At 32.2% G+C, this 24,113-nt stretch overlaps 1 protein-coding gene across 5 annotated transcripts; it reads left to right on the top strand.

Annotated features, from left to right (window-relative positions):
* The first annotated feature begins 20,982 nt into the window (after positions 1-20,982).
* On the top strand, positions 20,983-23,662 carry LOC140892919 (protein JOKA2-like). 5 transcript variants are annotated; one of them, XM_073301963.1, is made up of 6 exons: positions 20,983-21,046; positions 21,225-21,782; positions 22,020-22,442; positions 22,770-22,919; positions 23,022-23,148; positions 23,422-23,662. In XM_073301963.1, the coding sequence occupies exons 3-5, from the start codon at positions 22,293-22,295 to the stop codon at positions 23,145-23,147; spliced, it is 426 nt and encodes a 141-aa protein (XP_073158064.1). In that variant the 5' UTR covers positions 20,983-21,046; positions 21,225-21,782; positions 22,020-22,292; the 3' UTR covers position 23,148; positions 23,422-23,662. The 5 variants fall into 5 exon arrangements, with proteins under 5 accessions (XP_073158064.1, XP_073158062.1, XP_073158063.1 ...); XM_073301961.1 differs by having other exon boundaries at positions 21,004-21,156; XM_073301962.1 differs by having other exon boundaries at positions 21,004-21,263; positions 21,340-21,782.
* The last annotated feature ends 451 nt before the right edge of the window (positions 23,663-24,113 follow it).

Below are 24,113 nucleotides of genomic sequence, written 5' to 3'. Positions count from 1 at the left end.
GTATGAGCGAGCTGGCAGTGGACCCCGTGACCGTTGCCTTAGAGCTTTATTATGTTTGAAATATTTTATCAAGGATTTTAAACATGTTTCACTTTATTTATGTTTATTTTCGCATGCATGTGTTTGAATTTTGAGTTACATATTTTTATTAATATTGCATGTTTCAAGATTTTTATTTATTTAAGTTATTATTAAAAGAATTTATTTTTTAGTATTATTTTTAATGTTTATACATATATGTATGGGCATATATGTATAGTATATATTTTTTTTTAAAAAAAATAAAGTTTTTCCGCATTTATTAGTAGTAGATGTTTCAAATGGTATCAAAGCCGACCTCTCTTAGTACGATATGGTTCGGGGACGAACCAAGCGGAAGCTGGTGGGCATGTGACGCCCGGGGCTGAAGAGGCAGGGAGTGATCGCCGGTGCCAAGAGGTTGCACGGACAATGAGCGGCTCCTGGTAGGCTTCTAGGCGGAGGGAGACATGAATGAACCGATCCCGTGCCGGAATGAGAGGGATTCTGAGACTGTGTAGGTATGGGACTACATGGTTGAGGAGGGTTTAAAAGATTTCATATGTACTATTCATATCAAGAAGGTGCATTTTCTTTTCGAAAGCTCATCACATAAGAACTCCAAAGTTAAGCGTGCTTGACTTGGGGCAATTATAGGATGGGTGACCCCCTGGAAGTTTTTCAGGGTGCGTGTGAGTGAGGATATAAGCACGCTGAAAAGACCCGTCTTGATACAGTGGAGCGTTACAAATAAAAATTAATAAAAGTCATTAAATTGACTTATTTTGGCTAAAAAATCAACCCTTAAATAAATATATAATTAAATACTAAAATTTTCTGGACAAAATACCATAAAATATTATTTTTTTTAAGGCTCATAAAATCTCATAAAATATTTTTGGCTCAAAAGTTGATATCTCATCCGTCCACGATCCCATCTACGCGATCAAATCAATAAAATTCTGAAAAATTTAGAAATTCTAAAATCACGGGTTAAATGCTAAAATAAATTTAAATCATGCATATAATTCACATAATAACACATAAATATCATTTAACCCAAATATAAATTTTTAAATAATTATTTTCCCTAATTATGCAATGCGAATTTACGTATTAAAATTTTCGGGTGTTACAAAAACAAAACCCGGGTGCAAAAATCCGGCGATTTTATGAAAAAAATTGTGATATAAATTGAAAAGTCCTTTTGATCTTAATGAGTAGAAGTTAAAATTGGTAGAGAGTGTTTTGAAACTAGAGAGCGGAGTTGATGATTCTATGAAACAAACTTGTTGCTTGAGTGTATCGAAAGCTAGGAGGATAGACAAGATTGGTAAATCACACAAACACGAGAGGCGGCGCGCAAGACATGCGTCGCCAAATGTCATATTGATTTTTTTTAATATTTGCACCCGAGGTCTCCACATTAGGTGGTATCAGAGCGATAAACATGCCTTGAGTTAACATTAGAAGATTGAGAACGGGGTAGATCGAGTCCTCTTGATTTAATTTTCGCATGAGATTGATTTCATTACATTACTACTTGAATTTCATGCGAGCATGCTTTACTTCTTTAAGATTATGTGACTACTTGATTCTTTGAATAAATTGTAAAGCATGTCATGATTGAACAGTGAATCAAAACTATTCCCTTTTTGAGAATTTAAAGAATTTATCAGAATGACTTGATAATAAATTGAGCATGATTGAATTGAAAGAGCAGAGAATGAACGATATGAAAATGATCCTTTGATATATTAACTATTTATGTATTGGTCTTGTATTATCAGAAAATGTCTCATCGTAGGACAAAAAACAATCCTAGAGAAGAGGAAGCACCTCAGACTGAGGAAGTGCCTCGAGCAGTAGAAATACCTCAAGCTTAGGAGGGCAGAAAATTATTGAAAATGAGATGACTTGAATCATGATTCTAAGATGAATATTTTGATTAATTATTTAATAATCATGATGGTTTTGATGTCTGCATGATATTTTAATGCAGGGTTCAGTATGAGATAAATATAGGAGAGCCACATCAAGAGTTAATGATCTTGGCTATTGATGTCATGAGATTAAAATGACAACTATGAAATCTATTCTCGAGTAGGATGAATTATAATCCCCTCAAACCTGATAGGCCGGGACTAAACGAGGAAAGATCTAATGTTTTGATGCATTTGAAATAAATGTGTCAGATAACCTCGAGCAGAACAAAGATAAACCCTTGAGCCTGAGGATTTTGGAAGAATACAGAATTAATACAGTAAGAATTCTTGAGATTAGAATTCTATTGTTTTTAACTCGTTAATTTCAAGAACGTGTTGTAGGCTTTGTGATAGTGTAACAAACACTATAAGACCAAAGCTAGAATTACAGATACCCATCCTGGAAGATGAATCGACTTAACAGTGATGCTAAGATTGATATGTTGATACCAAGGGATCGAGCAAAAATGATTTGGGATCCGAATGTACCCAGTAAGATGATTGAGTTTATTATGCCTTTTGGGTTATGAGTATGAGAAATGAATAAATTATATCATGCTGCTTAGAGTTACCGTGTTGAGATTTTGATGATATATTGATTTATCGGCAATTGATCTAAGCATGCAATATAATTGAAATTTACTATTGCATTTTTAAATGTCATTACTCATACGCTAAGGATTGAGAAGAGCTAATTAATAGGATGTCCTGAGAATCCTATTAGAGCCCAATCGATTGTATCGAAGATTGATTATTAAGTTATTCGATACTAAGTTGCAAGAATAATGTTATGATCGAGTCTTACATAAATGATATATATTGGGTTTTATTATTAAAATGACTGGATGAGATATTATGAACTAAATCGTTTAGATGATACGATTTGAGAAATGTTCGAGGAGAACCTTGATTCCTCTAGAACAAGAGGATGAAATTGATGTTTTTGGAAAATATGATTGAGTTTTTCATGGTACTTGGTACCTTATTGGGATTGTATTTTGGAATTGATGTACTGACCAAGTACAGGGCTACAATGGATTGTTTCCACAAATTGGTCAGATTTAGACCAAGGATGGCAAACGACTGGAAATTCTATTGTAAGAGTTCTAGAGTTAAGATCCCTTTGATTTCAATATTAGCTATGACACGTTTACTGCGGAGAGGTGCCGAGGGATTCTTGGTCTATGCAGTAGATGTATTGAAATCTAGCCCAGAATTATCCAACATCCCAGTTGTGAAAGAATTTGCAGATGTGTTTTCAGATGAAATTTCGGATTTTCCTCCAACCCGTGAAATTGAATTCAATATTGAATTGATGCCTGGTAATTGACCTATTTCGAAGGCTCCTTACAGAATGACACCACTGTAACTTAAAGAACTCAAAGAGCAACTTGAAGATCTATTAGCCAAGGGATACATTAGACCGAGTGTGTCACATTGGGGGTGCTCCAGTGCTATTTTTAAGAAAGAAAGATGGGTCGATGAGATTATATATCGACTATTGGCAATTGAATAAAGTCAAGGTAAATAATAAGCACCCTTTTCCTCAAATTGATGATTTATTTGATCGATTGAGGGTCAGAGAGGCAGATGTGCCCAAGACCGCATTTAGAACCAGGTATGGGCATTTTGAATTCCTGGTTATGCCTTTTGGAGTGACGAATGCTCCTGCTATGTTCATGGATTTAATGAACAGAATTTTTCAGAAGTATGTTGACGAGTTCGTGGTGATATTTATTGATGATATTCTGATCTATTCTAAGAATGAAATTGAACATGCAGAGCACTTGAGAATTATCTTGCAGATTTTGAGACAAGAACAGTTATATGCCAAGCTGTCCAAGTGCGAGTTTTGGTTGGACAGAGTTGTATTTCTTGGTCATGTGGTTTCGGGAGAAGGGATTTCAGTCGATCCCAGTAAAGTCCAGGCAGTGATTAACTGGCCTAGACCTACTTATATTCCTGAAATACGCAGTTTTATGGGTTTAGCAGGGTATTATCGCAGATTTATTGAGGAATTTTCCAGCATTGCGAAGCTGATTACCCAATTAACCCAGAAGAATGCTCCGAATGTTTGGACAGATGCCTGTGAGAGAAGCTTTTTTGAGTTGAAGAGGAGACTGACCAGTGCTCCTGTATTGACTATTCCATCAGGTACACGTGGTTTTGTCGTTTATTGTGATGCGCCTCACAGAGGTTTGGGTTGTGTGCTTACGCAAAGAGGCCATGTGATAGCCTATGCATCAAGACAATTTAAGTCACACGAGACCCGATATCCCGTACATGATCTTGAACTGGCAGCCATTGTTTTTGCCTTGAAGATTTGGCGCCATTAATTGTACGGTGAGACCTTTGAAATATTTTCTGATCATAAGAGTTTGAAATATCTATTTTCTCAGGCTGAACTGAACATGAGACAGAGGCGTTGGTTAGACTTGTTGAAAGATTTTGACTGTGATATTAAGATTATCCAGGAAAGTCTAACGCAGCTGCCGATGGCCTGAGTAGAAAGGTATGCAATTTGTCTCTGTCTACGATGGGTGTGTTAGATTGATTGAGAATTGTTGTGCTTCTGGCTTGGATTTTGAGGCAGATATGCAATCGATCAAAATTTTTGCAATCCAAGCAGAACCCGAATTATTGATGAGAATTAAAAAGGCACGGAATTCTGATCAGAACATCCACAGTTCAGTTGAGAAAGTTAGATCTGGACATCAGTTAGAATACTAGGTCAGTGATGATGGAATCTTGTTTGTGAATAACCGTATTGTTTTGACAGATGTTTCAGAATTGAGACAACAGATTCTACGAGAGGCACATTGTAGTAAATTCAGTGTACACCCAGGTAAGAGAAAAATGTATAACGACTTGAAAAGTCAATATTGGTGGAAAAAGATGAAAGCAGATGTGACAGAATTTGTATCCCGAAGCCTAAACTGTCAGCAAATGAAAGCAGAAATAAAGCGACCAGGTGGTCTATTGCACAGTTTAGCAATTCCAGAGTGGAAATGGGATCACATCAATATGGATTTCATCACAAAACTACCGAAATCCTCGAGGGAATGCGATGCAATCTGGGTAGTTGTTGACAGACTGACTAAGTTTTCATGCTTTATTCCTTATCAGATAACATACCGACATGATCAGATGGCCAACAATTACATCTGAGAAGTAGTGAGATTACACGGTGTGCCAAAATCTATCGTTTCAGATCGAGACCCTAGATTCACTTCACACTTTTGGCACAGTTTGCAAGAAGCTATTGGTACTTATTTGCATTTGAGTATAGCTTATCATCATTAGACAGATGGACAACCAGAGTGGACTATCCGGACTTTAGAAGATATTTTGAGGGATGTGGTACTAGATCTTGGTACCAGCAGGCAAGATTCGTTGCCACTTGTTGAATTTTTCTATAATAACAGCTATCAAGAAAGCATTGAGATGACTCCTTTTGAGGCGTTATATGGTAAGAAATGTAGATCTCCATTGTTTTTGGATGATCTTTCAGAAGTACCAGTGACTGGTACAGATATGATCAGAGATATGTCAGATAAGATAAAGTTGATTCAGTCAAGAATGTGAGCAGCACAGGACAGACAAGCCAAGTATGCTAATGTCATATGCAGGCCCTTGAGTTTTGAACAAGGTGACCGTGTATTCTTGAAGATATATCCTTTCTGAGGTACAATCCGTTTTGGAAATAGAAGTAAGTTATCACCAAGATATATTGGTCCATATGAGATTCTAGACAGAATTGATGACCTAGCATACAGATTAGCTCTCCCTCCAGCTCTATCAGATATTCTTGACGTATTCCATGTGTCTATGTTGAAGAAGTATCAACCAGATCCCTCTCACGTACTTCAACTAGATGAGGCAAAACTGGATGAGACTTTGAACTAGTTTGAACGACCGATAAAGATTATGGACAAAAAAGATAAGAAGCTCAGAAATAATTCGATTCATTTGGTTTAAGTACAGTGGAGAAGACACGGTGTTGAAGAAGCAACTTGGGAATTAGAGCACGATATGAGACAGAAGTACCTTGAACTTTTTGTATAGGATTTGTTGCATTGTAATTCAGTCCAATATAATTTCTTGGGATGTACTTGAGATTTCAAGGATGAAATATTTTATTAGAGGGGAGGAATTGTAACGCCCCAAAAAATACCCAATTAAATAATTTATGAAAATTGGAATTAAATTTCTATGTTTCATAAATTAAAGGACTGAAATTGAAGTTTGGAAATAATCATGGACTAGATTGCAATTTTGGGAAAGATCAAGGACTAAACTGTAAATATGGGTTGACTCATTAATTGAATCAATTATTGAGATTATATGCATGTGTTGTATGCATATCCACTCCCTCATCACCTTCACGGGAGAGAAGAAGCCATAACCGACACCTTCCAAGCTTTTCAAGCCCCGATCCAAGGAGATCCAACCGGTAGAATTATGATTTGAACACAGTTTTGCTGTGGCGTCCCGTATTTTAAAACATTTAATAAAAGAGTTGTGGAAAAAGAGTGATAAAATTTTTCATAACTTTTAAATGATGTAGGGAGTGCATCACGCTAACTCAAAATGAATTTTAAAGTATAACTAGTAACAATATAATTTCGTGACTCCACCACACACAAAATATTTGAAACACGGATGCAACCCTACCACAAATACCTTTTAAAATACGACACGTCAAAACCTACTTCAAATATTTAAATGGGATAAGGAAAAGTGAGTTACTATAAACATACTACTACATCAAATACATTTAAAATAATCGAAAAACTTTCATAACAAATATCAAACTAAAATAAACATTTAAAAGATGAAATATTTGAAATCCCAACTCATCTTTAAAAGACTGAAAATGAAAATAATTAAACCATTACTTTTGAACATCGTAAATAAAATATTGTAACAACATAACATAAATAAACATAGGTAAATATTTTCTTTTTAAATACATCAGAGATTTTGAACTATTATGCCATGCAATGTCTTTGCCCCTTGGACTCTTCAGCCGTGCTACAAAAGCTTTTTAAATCAAAACTGCTAAACCATCTGCACCATTCAAGTATAGTGAGTCTAAAGGACTCAACAAGATTAAAATATACATATCGATGTCATTATAGCTTCAAAATAATTTAAACTTAAAATGACTTGAGCATACATAACATGATACCTTGAACTTGAAGAATTTTAACGTAAACATCATAGAACTTTAAACTTAAAATCTTGAACATAAACTTCAAAACTCTTAAAAGATGCAAGGAACTTAAACATGGACATCAACTTACTTAACTTTAAATCTTGAAAATAGACTTCATGCATATTCTCAAAACTTTACCATTTCATTCTTAAATAAACATTTGCACTTAACATCTAATAAATAAAATCATGCAACTTGGACAACATCAAACCGTGAACATAAACCATGAACATAACATAAAAACTTATCATTTTTGGGTGATGAATTATGTGAAATTATGGCAACCGTCATAATAGGCACATTCATCTTTCTTTCCTGTTGATCAACAAGCATATGTCACTAAGCCTCATAACATTCGTTCTTTCATTTTCGGAGGCCCCTCCGGAGCTTATCCCGGTGGACCTAACCCGTACTTTGAGCCATATTTGGAAAGGTCCCTTCGGATCCCAAACCGAAGTACCAGTCCCGTATTGCCACCACAAAAACACATAAAACATCAAAATATTTTCATGCATCAACATATCATATCATGCTTCATCTTAACATTATTCATTCATGCTTCATCATCTTTTATTTCATCATAACTTTCATCATTCATCATATCATTTCATTCATTATGAAGCATCATTGTTTCATCGTAACTTCCGTCATAACCGTATTGCCACCACAAAAACACATAAAACATCAAAATATTTTCATGCATCAACATATCATATCATGCTTCATCTTAACATTATTCATTCATGCTTCATCATCTTTTATTTCATCATAACTTTCATCATTCATCATATCATTTCATTCATTATGAAGCATCATTGTTTCATCGTAACTTCCGTCATAACTTTCATTTCATGAACATAAAACTTTACTCAATAACTTCATGCATGTCATAGATTATAAAAATCATAATTTCATGTTTAACATAGGTTTCATGAATGAAACTTAAACACGAACATGCATCACATAACGTAATCGGTCCGTATAAGTCGTTCTTTTCGTTCTTGACTTGAAACTTGAAACTTTTTGCATAGGAACTCTTAAATAAATTTTAGAAGCCTTAAAAGATCATAACCATGAATTTAAGACCCAAAAATCAAAACTTAAGAAAATTAATTCGAAGCTACAGCGCTCCAGCGCTCAAAGATCAGCGCTGGGGCGCTATACTTACGCATTGGCAGCTCTGCTGCACTGCAGTTTCTATGCATTCCCACTGATATTTCGAGTTCTTGCACCCAGAATTTGAACAAGTGGTAAACATAAAAGTTTTAGCTCTTGATCTTGTATTTCTAATGCCAAAAACCTCACCTTAATTGTAATTTTCAATAAAAAGTTATGCGCATTCTCCCAAGGTGTGTCAATGCCAGAAATTCAAAACACTCGACACACTTTTGGGTGCTTTTGGCCAAACATCCAAACCGATTTTGACAAAACTCAAAACATGAAAGTTGTAGATAAATAAGTTATCTTTCCAATAAAGTTGGCCTCATATAATTTGAATCAGTACACTAATTTTTATCTTCAAAATAGTAATGAATGGCGCTAATCAAGGACAATCCAGCACATGCAACATTTCAAAGCTTTAACTCAAACTAACTCAATACTTCAAAATATGATATTTTCTACTACTCTAGCTATATAATTTAAATAAAACTTCCCTTGAAACATCAAGAACACCTCAAAACTTAAAAGAAACATGTATCTCTTGAATCAAATTCAAGAACATGACAAGAACGACTTATGCTTCATGATTTCATACTATCACATAACATGCTCTTCAAACCCTTAAAATCAAAACTTCATGCTCTTGAAATTCTTGAAAATCATGCATACATATCTCAACACACATATTTTCATATCAAAATAAATATATTTTGAATGGTGGTTTCAAAACCTTAAAAATTTGTACTTGCCTTAGATCTTCGAAGAACGGAATCAACATGGACCTGTAGAGAACTAGCTTTACTTCAAATGAATCGAGACATTCTATAAAGGTAGTCAAATGAAGATGAAATCCAAGAGGTTGTTTAGCTGTTCCTAAGATCAAGACAACACTTTTACATGGTGAGGAGACACCAAAAACCAAAGACAAAACTAAGAAGAATTGCAGCAGAAATCAAGTGCAAAGGCAGCTTACAAGAAGGCTTCGATCTAGGCCGAAACATCCACCAAAAATAGCCATTCATAGTTCAAATCGAAGGTACGGATGTAAGTAAGATAACACTTCAAACGAATTGATGTTTCGCCACCGAATGAAGAAGTTATGAGCACAATTCAGCAGTTGCTCATAGGGTGGCGAGTTGGAGGATGGAGGTTGAGAAAATGGAGAAGGGAAAAGAAGATGATACGTATGGAAGGGAATAGAATGAGATAATAGGTGTGGGAGGAGACAAGGGACAAGATATTAGTTGGGATGGGGTAGGGGAGGATAATGATAAGGGGCGGTGGTTGAAAATACAACATCAAACATAGTCTGTTCAACACACCTCAAACTCGACTAACAAGATTTTTCTCATTTCGATTATTGAAATAAAATCATATCAATATTATACTCAAAATACTCGTAGAATTATTTTCTACGATCTCGTGTGTAGGTTAGTCTCGTTTTCTCAGTCTAGAATCAATTTTCATAAAATCATTTAACTCAACAAATAAACATATATTTTAATATATGAAACATCAACTTTTAAATCATTTACACAACACATAAAATATATTTAATTGATAATAAATTTTAAATCATGAATAATAAAATAAAATAACTTAAAATTCATTTAAAATTCTTTTAATAAATCATGAATAGATTTATGAATTTTTTGGATATTACAATCTACCCTCCTTAAAGTAATTTCGTCCTCGAAATTTGACTGATCAATCTCCAAAATTATAAAAATTTTCCTCAACTAAGCCATACAATCCCACACTTACATGTCTAGTTTCCAATATTATTGTCTTATAAATCAACAATCTGTTGCGCACTCTGATAAAAATTTATCGTTCTTATTTGCAATTCTAATCTTATCAAATCAAAACATATCTGTTCAAATCTGCCACGAATCCGCTTGAAGATTTAATTCAGATCGAAACATATCTTTTCATGTCGGCCATGAATCTGCTTTAAGACTTAATTCAGATCACCAAAGTCTTCAAAATCTTCAGACACGTGATTCCTACTCCCAACGCTAGCTAAAGGTCAAAGAAAACGGTAACAAAACTGCTTGTTTTCTTCTCTTTCACCGTATAAATACGATCACTCAAACTTATTTTTAATCACACTCAACTTATTCTCCCTATCACAAGTTATTTCCTCAAGATCTCGAAGAACAAGATGAGATTTGCAATATTACTCTTTGTAACTATTATGATTATCCTTCTCATGTACCTTGTATTTACCGATGAATATCTACCCCATGTTTTCTCTCTATTCTTGAATTTGCTTGTACTCGTTATTCTTCCCTTATATTGTATGGTCATAATGATAGAGCTTACTTAAACTCAATCAATTTCTAAAATTCTTCCATTAAAGCTTAGCATTCAAAATATTAATTTTGAAAATAAGCTTGTTCCAACAAACTTAACCTTGCGAAATCCAAAAGTAATTTCACATGTCGGCAAATTTTCGTGTCACAGCTTAATCCTAAATTATTCTTCTTATAGTCCAAAGAAACAATCACCGAGAACATTATTTGTCAACGAACCTATTCCATACAACAAGAGTATACCAACAAAAATCAATTATCATCTTACATTCCTCATAGTAAAATTATAATATCCAACATAAAATAATCTTAACTTTAATGTCCAAAGAAGAAATTTTCATCAACAAATCATGTGCCCTTACAAAATCTTTTAATCCAAACAATAGTATCCCAAGTATACCGACTTAAATCTAAAAATGATCACTTAGTTTAGTATAATAAAATCTTCCTATTAACCCAAATGAAAAAGTAATACAAATCTCAATTGATATTTTGGAACAACAAATCATTATTTTCCCAAGATACTGTTAATCAAGTCAGATTCATCACAACTCAAATCCAAAAATCCATCCAACATAGGAAAATTTTCTGTTGAAAATCACAGGTGATCATAACTGTAAGAGAAAACACAATAGAAATTATTAAACATATAACTTACAGTCATGGAGGCAGGAGCATTCGAGTCCTTGTCGAGATTGCATGCACGAACTATCTCCCAGAGCCAATTGCTCTGATACCAACTGTGGCGTCCCATATTTTAAAACATTTAATAAAAGAGTTGCGGAAAAAGAGTGATAAAATTTTTCATAACTTTTAAATGATGTAGGGAGTGCATCACGCTAACTCAAAATGAATTTTAAAGTATAACTAGTAACAATATAATTTCGTGACTCCACCACACACAAAATATTTGAAACACGGATGCAACCCTACCACAAATACCTTTTAAAATACGACACGTCAAAACCTAATTCAAATATTTAAATGGGATAAGGAAATGTGAGTTACTATAAACATACTACTACATCAAATACATTTAAAATAATCGAGAAACTTTCATAACAAATATCAAACTAAAATAAACATTTAAAAGACGAAATATTTGAAATCCCAACTCATCTTTAAAAGACTGAAAATGAAAATAATTAAACCATTAATTTTGAACATCGTAAATAAAATATTGTAACAACATAACATAAATAAACATAGGTAAATATTTTCTTTTTAAATACATCAGAGCTTTTGAACTATTGTGCCATGCAATGTCTTTGCCCCTTGGACTCTTCAGCCGTGCTACCAAAGCTTTTTAAATCAAAACTGCTAAACCATCTGCACCATTCAAGTATAGTGAGTCTAAAAGACTCAGCAAGATTAAAATATACATATCGATGTCATTATAGCTTCAAAATAATTTAAACTTAAAATGACTTGAGCATACATAACATGATACCTTGAACTTGAAGAATTTTAACGTAAACATCATAGAACTTTAAACTTAAAATCTTGAACATAAACTTCAAAACTCTTAAAAGATGCAAGGAACTTAAACATGGACATCAACTTACTAAACTTTAAATCTTGAAAATAGATTTCATGCATATTCTCAAAACTTTACCATTTCCTTCTTAAATAAACATTTGCACTTAACATCTAATAAATAAAATCATGCAACTTGGACAACATCAAACCGTGAACATAAACCATGAACATAACATAAAAACTTATCATTTTTGGATGATGAATTATGTGAAATTGTGGCAACCGTCATAATAGGCACATTCATCTTTCTTTCCTGTTGATCAACAAGCATATGTCACTAAACCTCATAACATTCGTTCTTTCATTTTCGGAGGCCCCTCCGGAGCTCATCCCGGAGGACCTAACCCGTACTTTGAGCCATATTTGGAAAGGTCCCTTCGGAGCCCAAACCGAAGTACCAGTCCCGTATTGCCACCACAAAAACACATAAAACATCAAAATATTTTCATGCATCAACATATCATATCATGCTTCATCTTAACATTATTCATTCATGCTTCATCATCTTTTATTTCATCATAACTTTCATCATTCATCATATCATTTCATTCATTATGAAGCATCATTGTTTCATCGTAACTTCCGTCATAACTTTCATTTCATGAACATAAAACTTTACTCAATAACTTCATGCATGTCATAGATTATAAAAATCATAATTTCATGTTTAACATAGGTTTCATGAATGAAACTTAAACACGCACATGCATCACATAACGTAATCGGTCCGTATAAGTCGTTCTTTTCGTTCTTGACTTGAAACTTGAAACTTTTTGCATAGGAACTCTTAAATAAATTTTAGAAGCCTTAAAAGATCATAACCATGAATTTAGGACCCAAAAATCAAAAATTAAGAAAATTAATTCGAAGCTACAGCGCTCCAGCGCTCAAAGATCAGCACTGGGGCGCTATACTTACGCATTGGCAGCTCTGCTGCACTGCAGTTTCTATGCATTCCCACTGATATTTCGAGTTCTTGTACCCAGAATTTGAACAAGTGGTAAACATAAAAGTTTTAGCTCTTGATCTTGTATTTCTAATGCCAAAAACCTCACCTTAATTGGAATTTTCAATAAAAAGTTATGTGCATTCTCCCAAGGTGTGTCAATGCCGGAAATTCAAAACACTCGACACACTTCTGGGCGATTTTGGCCAAACATCCAAAACGATTTTGACAAAACTCAAAACATGAAAGTTGTAAATAAATAAGTTATCTTTCCAATAAAGTTGGCCTCATATAATTTGAATCAGTACACTAATTTTTATCTTCAAAATAGTAATGAATGTCGCTAATCAAGGACAATTCAGCACATGCAACATTTCAAAGCTTTAACTCAAACTAACTCAATACTTCAAAATATAATATTTTCTACTACTCTAGCTATATAATTTAAATAAAACTTCCCTTGAAACATCTAGAACACCTCAAAACTTAAAAGAAACATGTATCTCTTGAATCAAATTCAAGAACATGACAAGAACGACTTATGCTTCATGATTTCATACTATCACATAACATGCTCTTCAAACCCTTAAAATCAAAACTTCATGCTCTTGAAATTCTTGAAAATCATGCATACATATCTCAACACACATATTTTCATATCAAAATAAATATATTTTGAATGGTGGTTTCAAAACCTTAAAAATTTGTACTTGCCTTAGATCTTCGAAGAACGGAATCAACATGGACCTGTAGAGAACTAGCTTTACTTCAAACGAATCGAGACATTCTATAAAGGTAGTCAAATGAAGATGAAATCCAAGAGGTTGTTTAGTTGTTCCTAAGATCAAGACAACACTTTTACATGGTGAGGAGACACCAAAAACCAAAGACAAAACTAAGAAGAATTGCAGCAGAAATCAAGTGCAAAGGCAGCTTACAAAAAGGCTTAGATCTAGGCCGAAACATCCACCAAAAATAGCCATTCATAGTTCAAATCGAAGGTACGGATGTAAGGAAGATAACCCTTCAAACGAATTGATGTTTCGCCACCGAATGAAGAAGTTATGAGCACAATTCAGCAGCTGCTCATAGGGTGGCGAGTTGGAGGATGGAGGTTGAGAAAATGGAGAAGGGAAAGAAGATGATACGTATGGAAGGGAATAGAATGAGATAATAGGTGGGGGAGGATACAAGGGACAAGATATTAGTTGGGATGGGGTAGGGGAGGATAATGATAAGGGGCGGTGGTTGGAAATACTACATCAAACGTAGTCTGTTCAACACACCTCAAACTCGACTAACAAGATTTTTCTCATTTCGATGATTGAAATAAAATCATATCAATATTATACTCAAAATACTCGTAGAATTATTTCCTACGATCTCGTGCGTAGGCTAGTCTCGTTTTCTCGGTCTAGAATCAATTTTCATAAAATCATTTAACTCAACAAATAAACATATATTTTAATATATGAAACATCAACTTTTAAATCATTTACACAACACATAAAATATATTTAATTGATAATAAATTTTAAATCATGAATAATAAAATACAATAACTTAAAATTCATTTAAAATTCTTTTAATAAATCATGAATAGATTTATGAATTTTCTGGATATTACATTTGCGATCCTCGCAACAAGAGCTACGTTTCTACCTTTCAAGACTTGAGCATTCCGGACTTGGAATTGAGGTATGGATAGACAATGAAGAGCTGGGATTGAAACCTCGAGAAGATTTGAGATTCTCGAGCCCAATAAATCACACACTTATTTGCTATATTATTTGAATTAATTGAATATCATGAAATTATGAATTTGATTTTATTCGATGATTATCGATATATGATTCATGCTAATGATTTGATATATGAGATGAGATGCTCAGATTGAGCAGAGATTTTAATATATTGAATTGCATCATCTCATTCATATTGAGCTAGACTTTGTAAAGATTTGATGGCAGACTTGCCTAAATTGCAGCGGACGTTTGGGTCTATATTTGAGTGGCATGAAATGTAGAGCAACTTTCATGACCAGAATACTCTATATAGGAGTGCCGAAGTCCTGGGTTGAGAAGCTCAACGCCCACCCCGATTGGGAGAGTAAGTGGTGACGTTGTGTTTTTTTTTTCCCTTGGGATCCCTAAGATCAAGATTCAGACTGAATCAGAGAATTGATAACACCAGATTCTTGAGCATGCATTTCTTCCATGCATTATCCATTTGAGATTACTTATGGATTTATATTGATATCATTGAAATGTTTAAATGCTCATTTGTTTCTGTCATTCATACTAAGTTTTTATACTCATCGGTTTTCCGGCTGTTGCTTTGTCTTGTGTGTGTGCATTGCAACAGATGGTTTGGGGTCAAGCTTTAGAGAACCCTTAAAGATTTAAAATGAGAGTAGAAGTGGAGCTCGGGTCTAGTAGATGAATAATTTTAAATACATGTTGAAAACATGTTAAATTTTGAAGTGTTCAAACTTGTTGCATTTATACTCGTTTGAATGATTTTTAGACATCTCTTTATTGTATATTGTGATCAAGACTTTGAGAGGTCACCATTCCGGGATTTTTGAGCAAGAAAAGAAGAAAAAGTAGAGATTTTCGAAGCCTCAGCGCGCCTGCGCAGTCCAGGGGCGCGGCCGCGCATCCGGTGCACCATTTTACGCAACGGAGGCGCGCCCGCGCCTCCTCCCCCAAAAAAAAAAAATAATTCCTTTCCGCGACGTGTTTTTGCGTCTCCAAGTGTCATATTGATTTTTTTTAATATTTGCACCCGAGGTCTCCACAAGTGGAATTCATATACAATTTTTTTTATATAGGATGGAAGATTGATTCCGAGTGTTAACTAAATTTGTCAACTTTTGATTCTCTGAAATTATTACATGGAATTCATTTATCATATTAGCGATCTCAATCATCTGCCAAATGTTCCCTGGCTCTATGACATATTTTCGATCTTGCTAAAATTTTTGTTGTCTTGAGTGTTGTACAAGATGTATTTGGCAACATTGTGAGATTGGATAACATCTTGTCTTTATTGGTCCATTGACTTCTTGGTTTATCAATGATAAAAAAAAAAACCTTCTGTCATCACTTGCCACATATCTTCATTAAGTGTTGCAAGATGGACTTGTGTTCTTATTGTCCATTCTTCAAAATATTTTGAGGAAAACATGGGGATATCATTGTATGAGGCCATTTGGATAGAATGTACCAGCATCGGAATTTTCATCGCGATGATTGTTGTTAATGGTTCTACGGGTGGTAACCATTTCATCGACTTAGATCAAATTTTCCACATACGACACCAAAATGATGATGCTCAAGAATTAAGAATAACAAGGTAGTGCTGGTGAATTATTCCGAGCCGGAGATTTTTTTATTCTACATTGAAACACTCAAGATATATTGGTGATGATTTTTTTCGAATCCCCCATAATGCACGACCCTCTGGTATTTATGGGCGAGAGGAAAATAATGGTCTTGGGGTCCAAGCTTGACAGATTGAATAGGCCCCTGTGATTTTCGGGGGTAGATTATCCTGATCCTTTTGTAATGTGCAAATATAAAATTATATTTTAAATAAAATTAATAATAAAAACATATATAACATTAAATATAAATTATTAAAATATTATTATATTTCATATAAAATTTTGTAATGTGCAAATATAAAATTATATTTTAAATAAAAAATTAATTTATATGCACGTATCGTGTGCATATAGTTACTAATATCAATAAGTAATTTGTTTTAGTGATCATTTTAGACATCTCTTAACTTATTATTTAATTACAATATAATATTTGAATATCGTGTGTTTAATTTTTTTATATCGTTTTTAATATATTGATTTAATTCAAAAAAAAAATTTATGTAACTAAAAAAATATGAACATACATTATGAATTAGGGGCCTTTTTGTAAAGATGGACTCAGGCCTAAAAATTTCTAGAATCGGCCCTGGATGTATTCAATCTAAAATTTTATATATACCATAAAAATTTAGTAGTATTCAAAATAAAAATTTGTAGAGTTTTAAAAAGTCACGTGGTATTCAAAATTGACTTTTAAAAATTTTACAAAAGTCTAGAGGTATTCAAAATGTCAATATACTTTTAAAGACTCCATGAAATTTTATTATGTACAATAATTAAAGTCAATGATACAACAATAAAATGTCAATAATTGTATTTGATTCAACATAATTTCACACACATTTTTTCATTTCTATTAAAATAGTTTTTATACTAACACTAGCCTCATACATACTAGTTATATTAAAAATAATATATATACAAAAATATTTTTCTATTTCTAAAATAAAATAAAAGTTTTTATCACTCATAATTTTTAGAATTTTATTAATTATAAAACCTCACGAGATTTAAAATCATATTTATTAAATTTTTTAATAAAAACTTATTATACTAAACAACAAAAAATTATTATATTTTATTGATCCTAAATTAAAAATAACAACAATTTGATGTTTTAATTATTTTTTGTAATTTTTTTTAATCTATAGCTTAATTTTTATTATAACTCAAAATTTACGATAATGATTTTATTCATTTTAATATATATATATATATATATATAATATGTATTAAATAGATATATATTGACTTGATATATTGATGTATTTTTAAACTTTATTAACACGAATATATATATATAATAAATAAGAATACTATATAAAATTAAATATATTCAAATTTTATAGAGTTATATTAATTTTAATTGCAATAAATTTAATACTACTTATCGATTTTTGTAAATCAAATCGATAAGTAAAAATTATTTAAATTGGTAGATAAATTTTTTTCTAAAAAAATAGAATTAGTTTAAATAAATATAAATAGAAGTTATTGACACTCCTCATGAATTACAAAATTCATAGGGTTCTAGAAAAAGTTTATAAATGTCAATAAAAGACATGAAAAATAAATCTGCAAGATTTTGTGAAAATCTTTAGTCTGTGAGATTCTATAAAAGTCTGTAAAAATCTAACAACTCCGCAAAAGTTTGTCATTTAAAAAAAGTCAGTAAATCTCTGCAACAAATACACCCCTAAATTAGACAACCAAATTCAAATAACTAATGGTTGTTTTTATAGTTTTTAATTAATATAGAATATATATAGTTACTTTAAGTAGATTTAAAATCTTAATAAAATTATGAGACTATAAATAGGGCTGGCAAAAAATACCGAAATGCCGTCATACAGTCTTTACCGTATCGAAAAAAAATCAAAAATATCGAAAATTTCGGTATACCTTACCGTACCGAAATTTTCGGTATCGGTATCGGTATAAGATTTTTGAATTTTTGGTATTTCGATATACCGGAAAAAAATCGGTATACACGGTATCGGTATGATACCATGTATACCGATTTTTTTTAAAAAAAAACAGTATAAAAAAATCGGTATACACGGTATCATACCGATACCGTACTGAATTTCGATATTCGGTACAGTATCGGTATGGATTTATGCCATACCGAAACATGTCGGTATACCGAAATTTTCGGTACGGTATCGGTATCGAAAATTTAGGTATCGAAATTTTCGGTACGGTATGCGGTATACCGTACCGAACCACCCCTAACTATAAACGTACGCTAACTAGAAAAGCTTTTGTAAAATTAAGAATAAAATTTGACTAGGGTTGATAATCATATATAAATTTGACTATATATCTATTCTATTATCTATTTATTTATTATCTATTCTCTATTATCTATTACCCCTATAAATATATGGGTTTTATTTGTGAATTCTCACAAATGACCTCTTGTTTTTTTTGGGACTCTTCATGTTCTTTTCTCTTCTCTTTGGGCAAATAGTCTCTTCCAATAATTGTAATGCATAATTAATTCATCATTAATCATCATCATCGGTCATAATATCTATTCTACCTTCATTAATGTTTTCTTTGGGCTTGGAATTGTAATGCATAATTAATTCATCATTAATCATCATCATCGGTCATAATATCTATTCTACCTTCATTAATGTTTTCTTTGGGCTTCCGAATTAGATGCATGGTGACTAAGTTTTGTCGAGAAAATATTACACTATTAAAATTAAAATTAAAATTAAAACAGAGAATATAATTTTTTTTTTTAAAACGAACCTAATTTTATATATGTGTTTATAGTATTATTATCAAATCAAATTGACTCACAATTCAATTATTATTATTATTATCATACGTACATAGATATACGTGTCAATTAAGATAATGTCAAACCTTCCTATTGAATACACGTGATTGTTTCATAATATTCTCCATCATCATATATATATCGGGGTTTTTTAAATAAATATAATAAATTTTAAATAAACTTAAACAAATATAACAATTTTTAAAACTTTAAAAAAATATAATAACGTGGGATTTGAGACCCCACTTCATTGAAGAGTTAAGGTTTGAGACCCCGACTTTTCATTTGTTATTTTCGAGGAGTTGAGGTTTGAAACTCCTACTTCTCATTGCCTATATATTATATATATATATATATATATATATATACATATATAATATCCATTTTTTTCATTGTTATTTTTTAGTTTTATATTTATAGATTTAATTGTTTTTGCATGTTAAAAAAAGCGATTGTTATGATTTAAAAAATTTTAGTTGTTTAAAATTTTTATAATACAATTGAACTTTTATAAATTAATAATATAACGTCGATGATATTTTACTAATTTAGAAATGCATTAATTAATTGATAAATTAATAAATTATTATTTATAGAGTATTTTTGATTCAAAATGAATATAGAGATTAATTATATAAAAAAATTGTGTTTTAAAAATTTTCATAGATTTACATAAGAGTATTTTATCGAGATTGAGAAAAATTATTATATTCATAATTAATAATTATAAAAATATTTTTAGAATTTATATGCATATATTTTTTTTCTATTATAAAATTTAGAATGAAATAAAATGATAAAATAAACTTTCATAAATTTAATTTTTGATAAAATAATAATTTTTATAAAAGATAAATTTTTTTAGTCTCGATTTGAATTGATATGTTAAATTAATAGTTTTAATAAATTACTAAAATTATAATTTTTTTAGAAAAACTCTTATAAAAATCTATGAAAATAAACATATATAACCAAAACCACGTTCATTCAATCAAAAAATAATTTTTAAAATAATAATTTATTAATTTATCGGTTAAATGATATTTTTCTAAAATTGAATATCATTGATCAAAATATTATAAATTTATAGAAGTTCTACATTATTGTAAAATTCCAAACATCTAAAATATTACTAACGTTTGTTTTTTAAAAAAATACTATTAATTAGACTCGTCACTTTTCAAACATGTAATTAATAAATTGAAAAAAAAACAAAAACAAATGTCTATCTACCAATTCGAAGAGTAACAAAATATATTTTTTAAACATGTAAAACAACTATAGATGCAAATATAAAACCAAAAAATAATAATGATAAAATTGAAAATATATATATATATATAAAAATAAAAATATAAATGTATATACAATGAAGAGTTGGGGTTTGAAACCCCGACTTCTCGAAAATAACAAATGAGGAGTCGGGGTCTCAAACCTCAACTCCTCAATGAAGCGGGGTATCAAACCTCACGTTATTATATTTTTGTAAAAATTTAAAAATTTGTTATATTTGTTAAAAAAAAAATTAAATTTATTATATTTATTTAAATAACCCTCATATATCGTTTAATTTGCATTACTTTCCATCCGGGGCATTGCTTTAATTTCGTCGGTTTATATTCTTTCCTTTCTTTCCCCCACAAATCAGGGATATTGCTTCCTATATTGGAAACGTAAAAGTTTGGTAGTTAATAATTATGATCCGTGTATTATTTAAAACAAAAATTCAATTCTAAGACGGATATTTCCTTGAACTTGCGGGATGGAGGCTTCTACGGTGGTGATTGAGGTGTTTCTTTGAGTGATGCTACTGTATATTTCTAACATACCAACGGTTTTTTTTTTTTTTTTTTACAGGTCCGTTATGGTGATACTGTGATGAGTTTCAAAGCCCAGGTTGTTGATCTCTCTTTGAAGATATGTTCCCTTTTCAACTTTGCTCCTAATACTGATTTCATGCTTACTGTTGAAGTGAATGCTAAAAAGACTGCAACTTTAACTTCCTCCTCGAGTGAAAAAATTGTCTCAAAATCCTAATGCTGGAGACTCTGAAATTCTCAAGGGACTGAAGAATTTCTCGAGGAATTCAGTATCTAAGGGTAAATTCGCATTTACCCTCCTCGATCTCATCAGCCGCCTGGTCTAGCTGGAACGACCAGACATGTTTATTCTTTTTGCGCTTGTCCTGAGTTGTGTCCCACCAAATTAGGACAGTGCAACATCTGGAGTTCAACCAGGTGTATCCAAGCTAGACAGCTGTGTCATCCTAGAAGCATTGTTATAAATATTTCGACTCCATTTACCAAGGTTTGGAGATTGAAGAACAATGGCACAATTGCGTGGCCCCAGAAAACGCAGCTTGTTTGGGTAGGAGGAGTGAAATTCATGAGCAATCTATTGTCGGTTGAATTACAGGTTAGTTATCGCTGCCTAGTACTGTCCTGTTTTAATGGCTGAATATGTGCATTGGAATGAATGGATAGTACAAGCGTAAGAAAACTGTATCGATTGTTTATCAGTTTTAGTTTTTTATTCTAGCTGTTATTTGTCTCGCGCGTGGTCAAATTAAAATGCTGCTCGAATCTTTACTATGAGGATCTACTTGACCCTTGAATTTAACTTCTTAGCCGTATGTGGTTCGCGTCGTGTCAGATTCCTGCGACTGGTTTGGCTGTTGGCCAGGAGCTTGACGTAGCTATGGATTTTATATCTCCTACTGGAGAATGGCCTCACCCTCTGGCCAAAACATCCCACCTTAGTGTTTCTGAAGTTGTCCCGTTCTTATCAAGACATCGGTTTTTGGTTTCCTTTATGCTGCATGGATGTAGGTTATAAACGGGGATTCAGCATCACCACAAATATACCGTGGTCCTAAAGTCCAGTCAGGTGTTATCAAGCTAGACAGTTTCGTCATCCGGGATCCATATGTGCCTAAGCCAGAGTATGTTGAGATATCTCCTTCGACTCCATTCACCAAGATTTGGAGAGTATGGCACGATTGCATGGCCCCAAAAAACACGAGTTTTTCGGTTGAAAGGAAAGAAATTGAGAAATTCATCGTTGGTTGAAGTAGAGGTAATATTATCTATCTTTGATGCATTCCGTAGAATTTCTAAGTTTGTCTGTCAGAGAGGTCTTCTTCTTGTATTCCTAGGGTGGTTTTTAAAAGCTCTCTCTTTTTTATTATTGGCTGATTCTTAGTGTCCTTTTTCTGGTTTAATGGGATAGTACAAGTAAAGTATATCTACCGCTTATCATATTTTAGTTTTATTCTATTGTTATCAGCAAATGATGATGGTCACTGGTATTTCAAATTCTGCTTGTATATTTTTTTTTACCATTAGAATTTTCATCATTAATAACATTAAATTCTTAGCCATATGTGAGTCCATGTTATGTCAGGTTCTTGCTACTGGTGTGGCTGTCGGCGAGGAGCTTGATGTTGCTGTGGATTTTATATCTCCTCGTCGTGAAGGTCGGTTTGTCTCCTTCTGGAGTCTGATCTCACCCTTGGGCGATACGTTTGGGCAACTTATGGTTGTTCTTCTCCGGGTTGGTCACCGTTGATGCTTCATTTTAGTTTCTAAAGTTATGTTTATGACTCATGTTCTCACCAGGATACTGGTTTTGGTTCCTTTAAAAACGTGGATGTAGGTTATGTCCCCGGAGGAGGGTGTGTTAGATGGTCGTGCCTCAAGCTCTGTTGTTCCTGCCTCATCGTTCGATTCAGATCTTGATGAAGATTCAGAAGATGATGATTTACCTTCATATTTTGCCTAAGGTGAGTTTCATATAAAAATTTAGAAAAAGATCCTCGTTAAATATCCTTCTTGCCTTAGTCCTACGCTCTCCAACTCCATAGATACAAAATCACATGACTCTAGTAGTAGTAACTTTAATGCAGTAGCTATTTGTCGCTAATGAACTATGAATATCAATGTATTAAAAGCAGCAGCAACAACTTGATTATGCTATATATATCGGGTGTCCAAAGAAATGAGTGCTTGGTGTACTCGGACTTGGCCCTTATATAACGAATCTGTTTTTGTTGCAGGGGTTTCCAGCCATCACCCGAAGGCGAGCGAGAAATTGCTGAAGATAACGATGGAAGCATAAAACGCGTGGTTATAGATCTTATCGCTGCAGAAGAGTAAAATTTGGTATATACTAGCAAGAAGCTTTTGATTTGTTAGTTGTCTAGTCCGCTCGGGAAAATTGGTTCTCACATCATTGCTGATGTTTATTGTCGTCTCATGTGTTATGTTGTTTGGGGCTTCAGATATATTAAACTTATGTTTTTGTAGCCTAATTGATCGATTTGGCCAGGTTATTCTGTTTCAATATATATGTATTCTTCTGTTTTTCATTTTAACATTTTTTATAAACTATTTTTTTTTTTAAAAAAAAAGAAAAATTGCATAGTTTAGTCCATATATACTTATTAGTTTATATTTACAATTTTTCTTTATTTTCCAGAGTTTTCTTATTTTCAATTTTTTAGAAAAAGACCAAGGTTTTTTTTGGACATGTACTTTAAATATGTTCTTGGTGTTTTGTAAGTAAAAAAATTTAAATTATGTGTATGGATAAAATTTTTGTAAAATATTTTTGAAAAATATTTTTTAAAAAGTGCCCTACAAGTATAAATTTTAAAAAACACTGGAGACACGTTTTTAGATATTTTTATAATGGAACTATAGAAGACAGAGAACAATATTACTTTTGAAATATTAAAATATTTTTATA

This window comes from Henckelia pumila, chromosome 3 (assembly GCF_033568475.1).
Source record: "Henckelia pumila isolate YLH828 chromosome 3, ASM3356847v2, whole genome shotgun sequence".
NCBI classification, from domain to species: domain Eukaryota; kingdom Viridiplantae; phylum Streptophyta; class Magnoliopsida; order Lamiales; family Gesneriaceae; genus Henckelia; species Henckelia pumila.
This window is presented reverse-complemented; position numbering and strand designations above follow the sequence as displayed.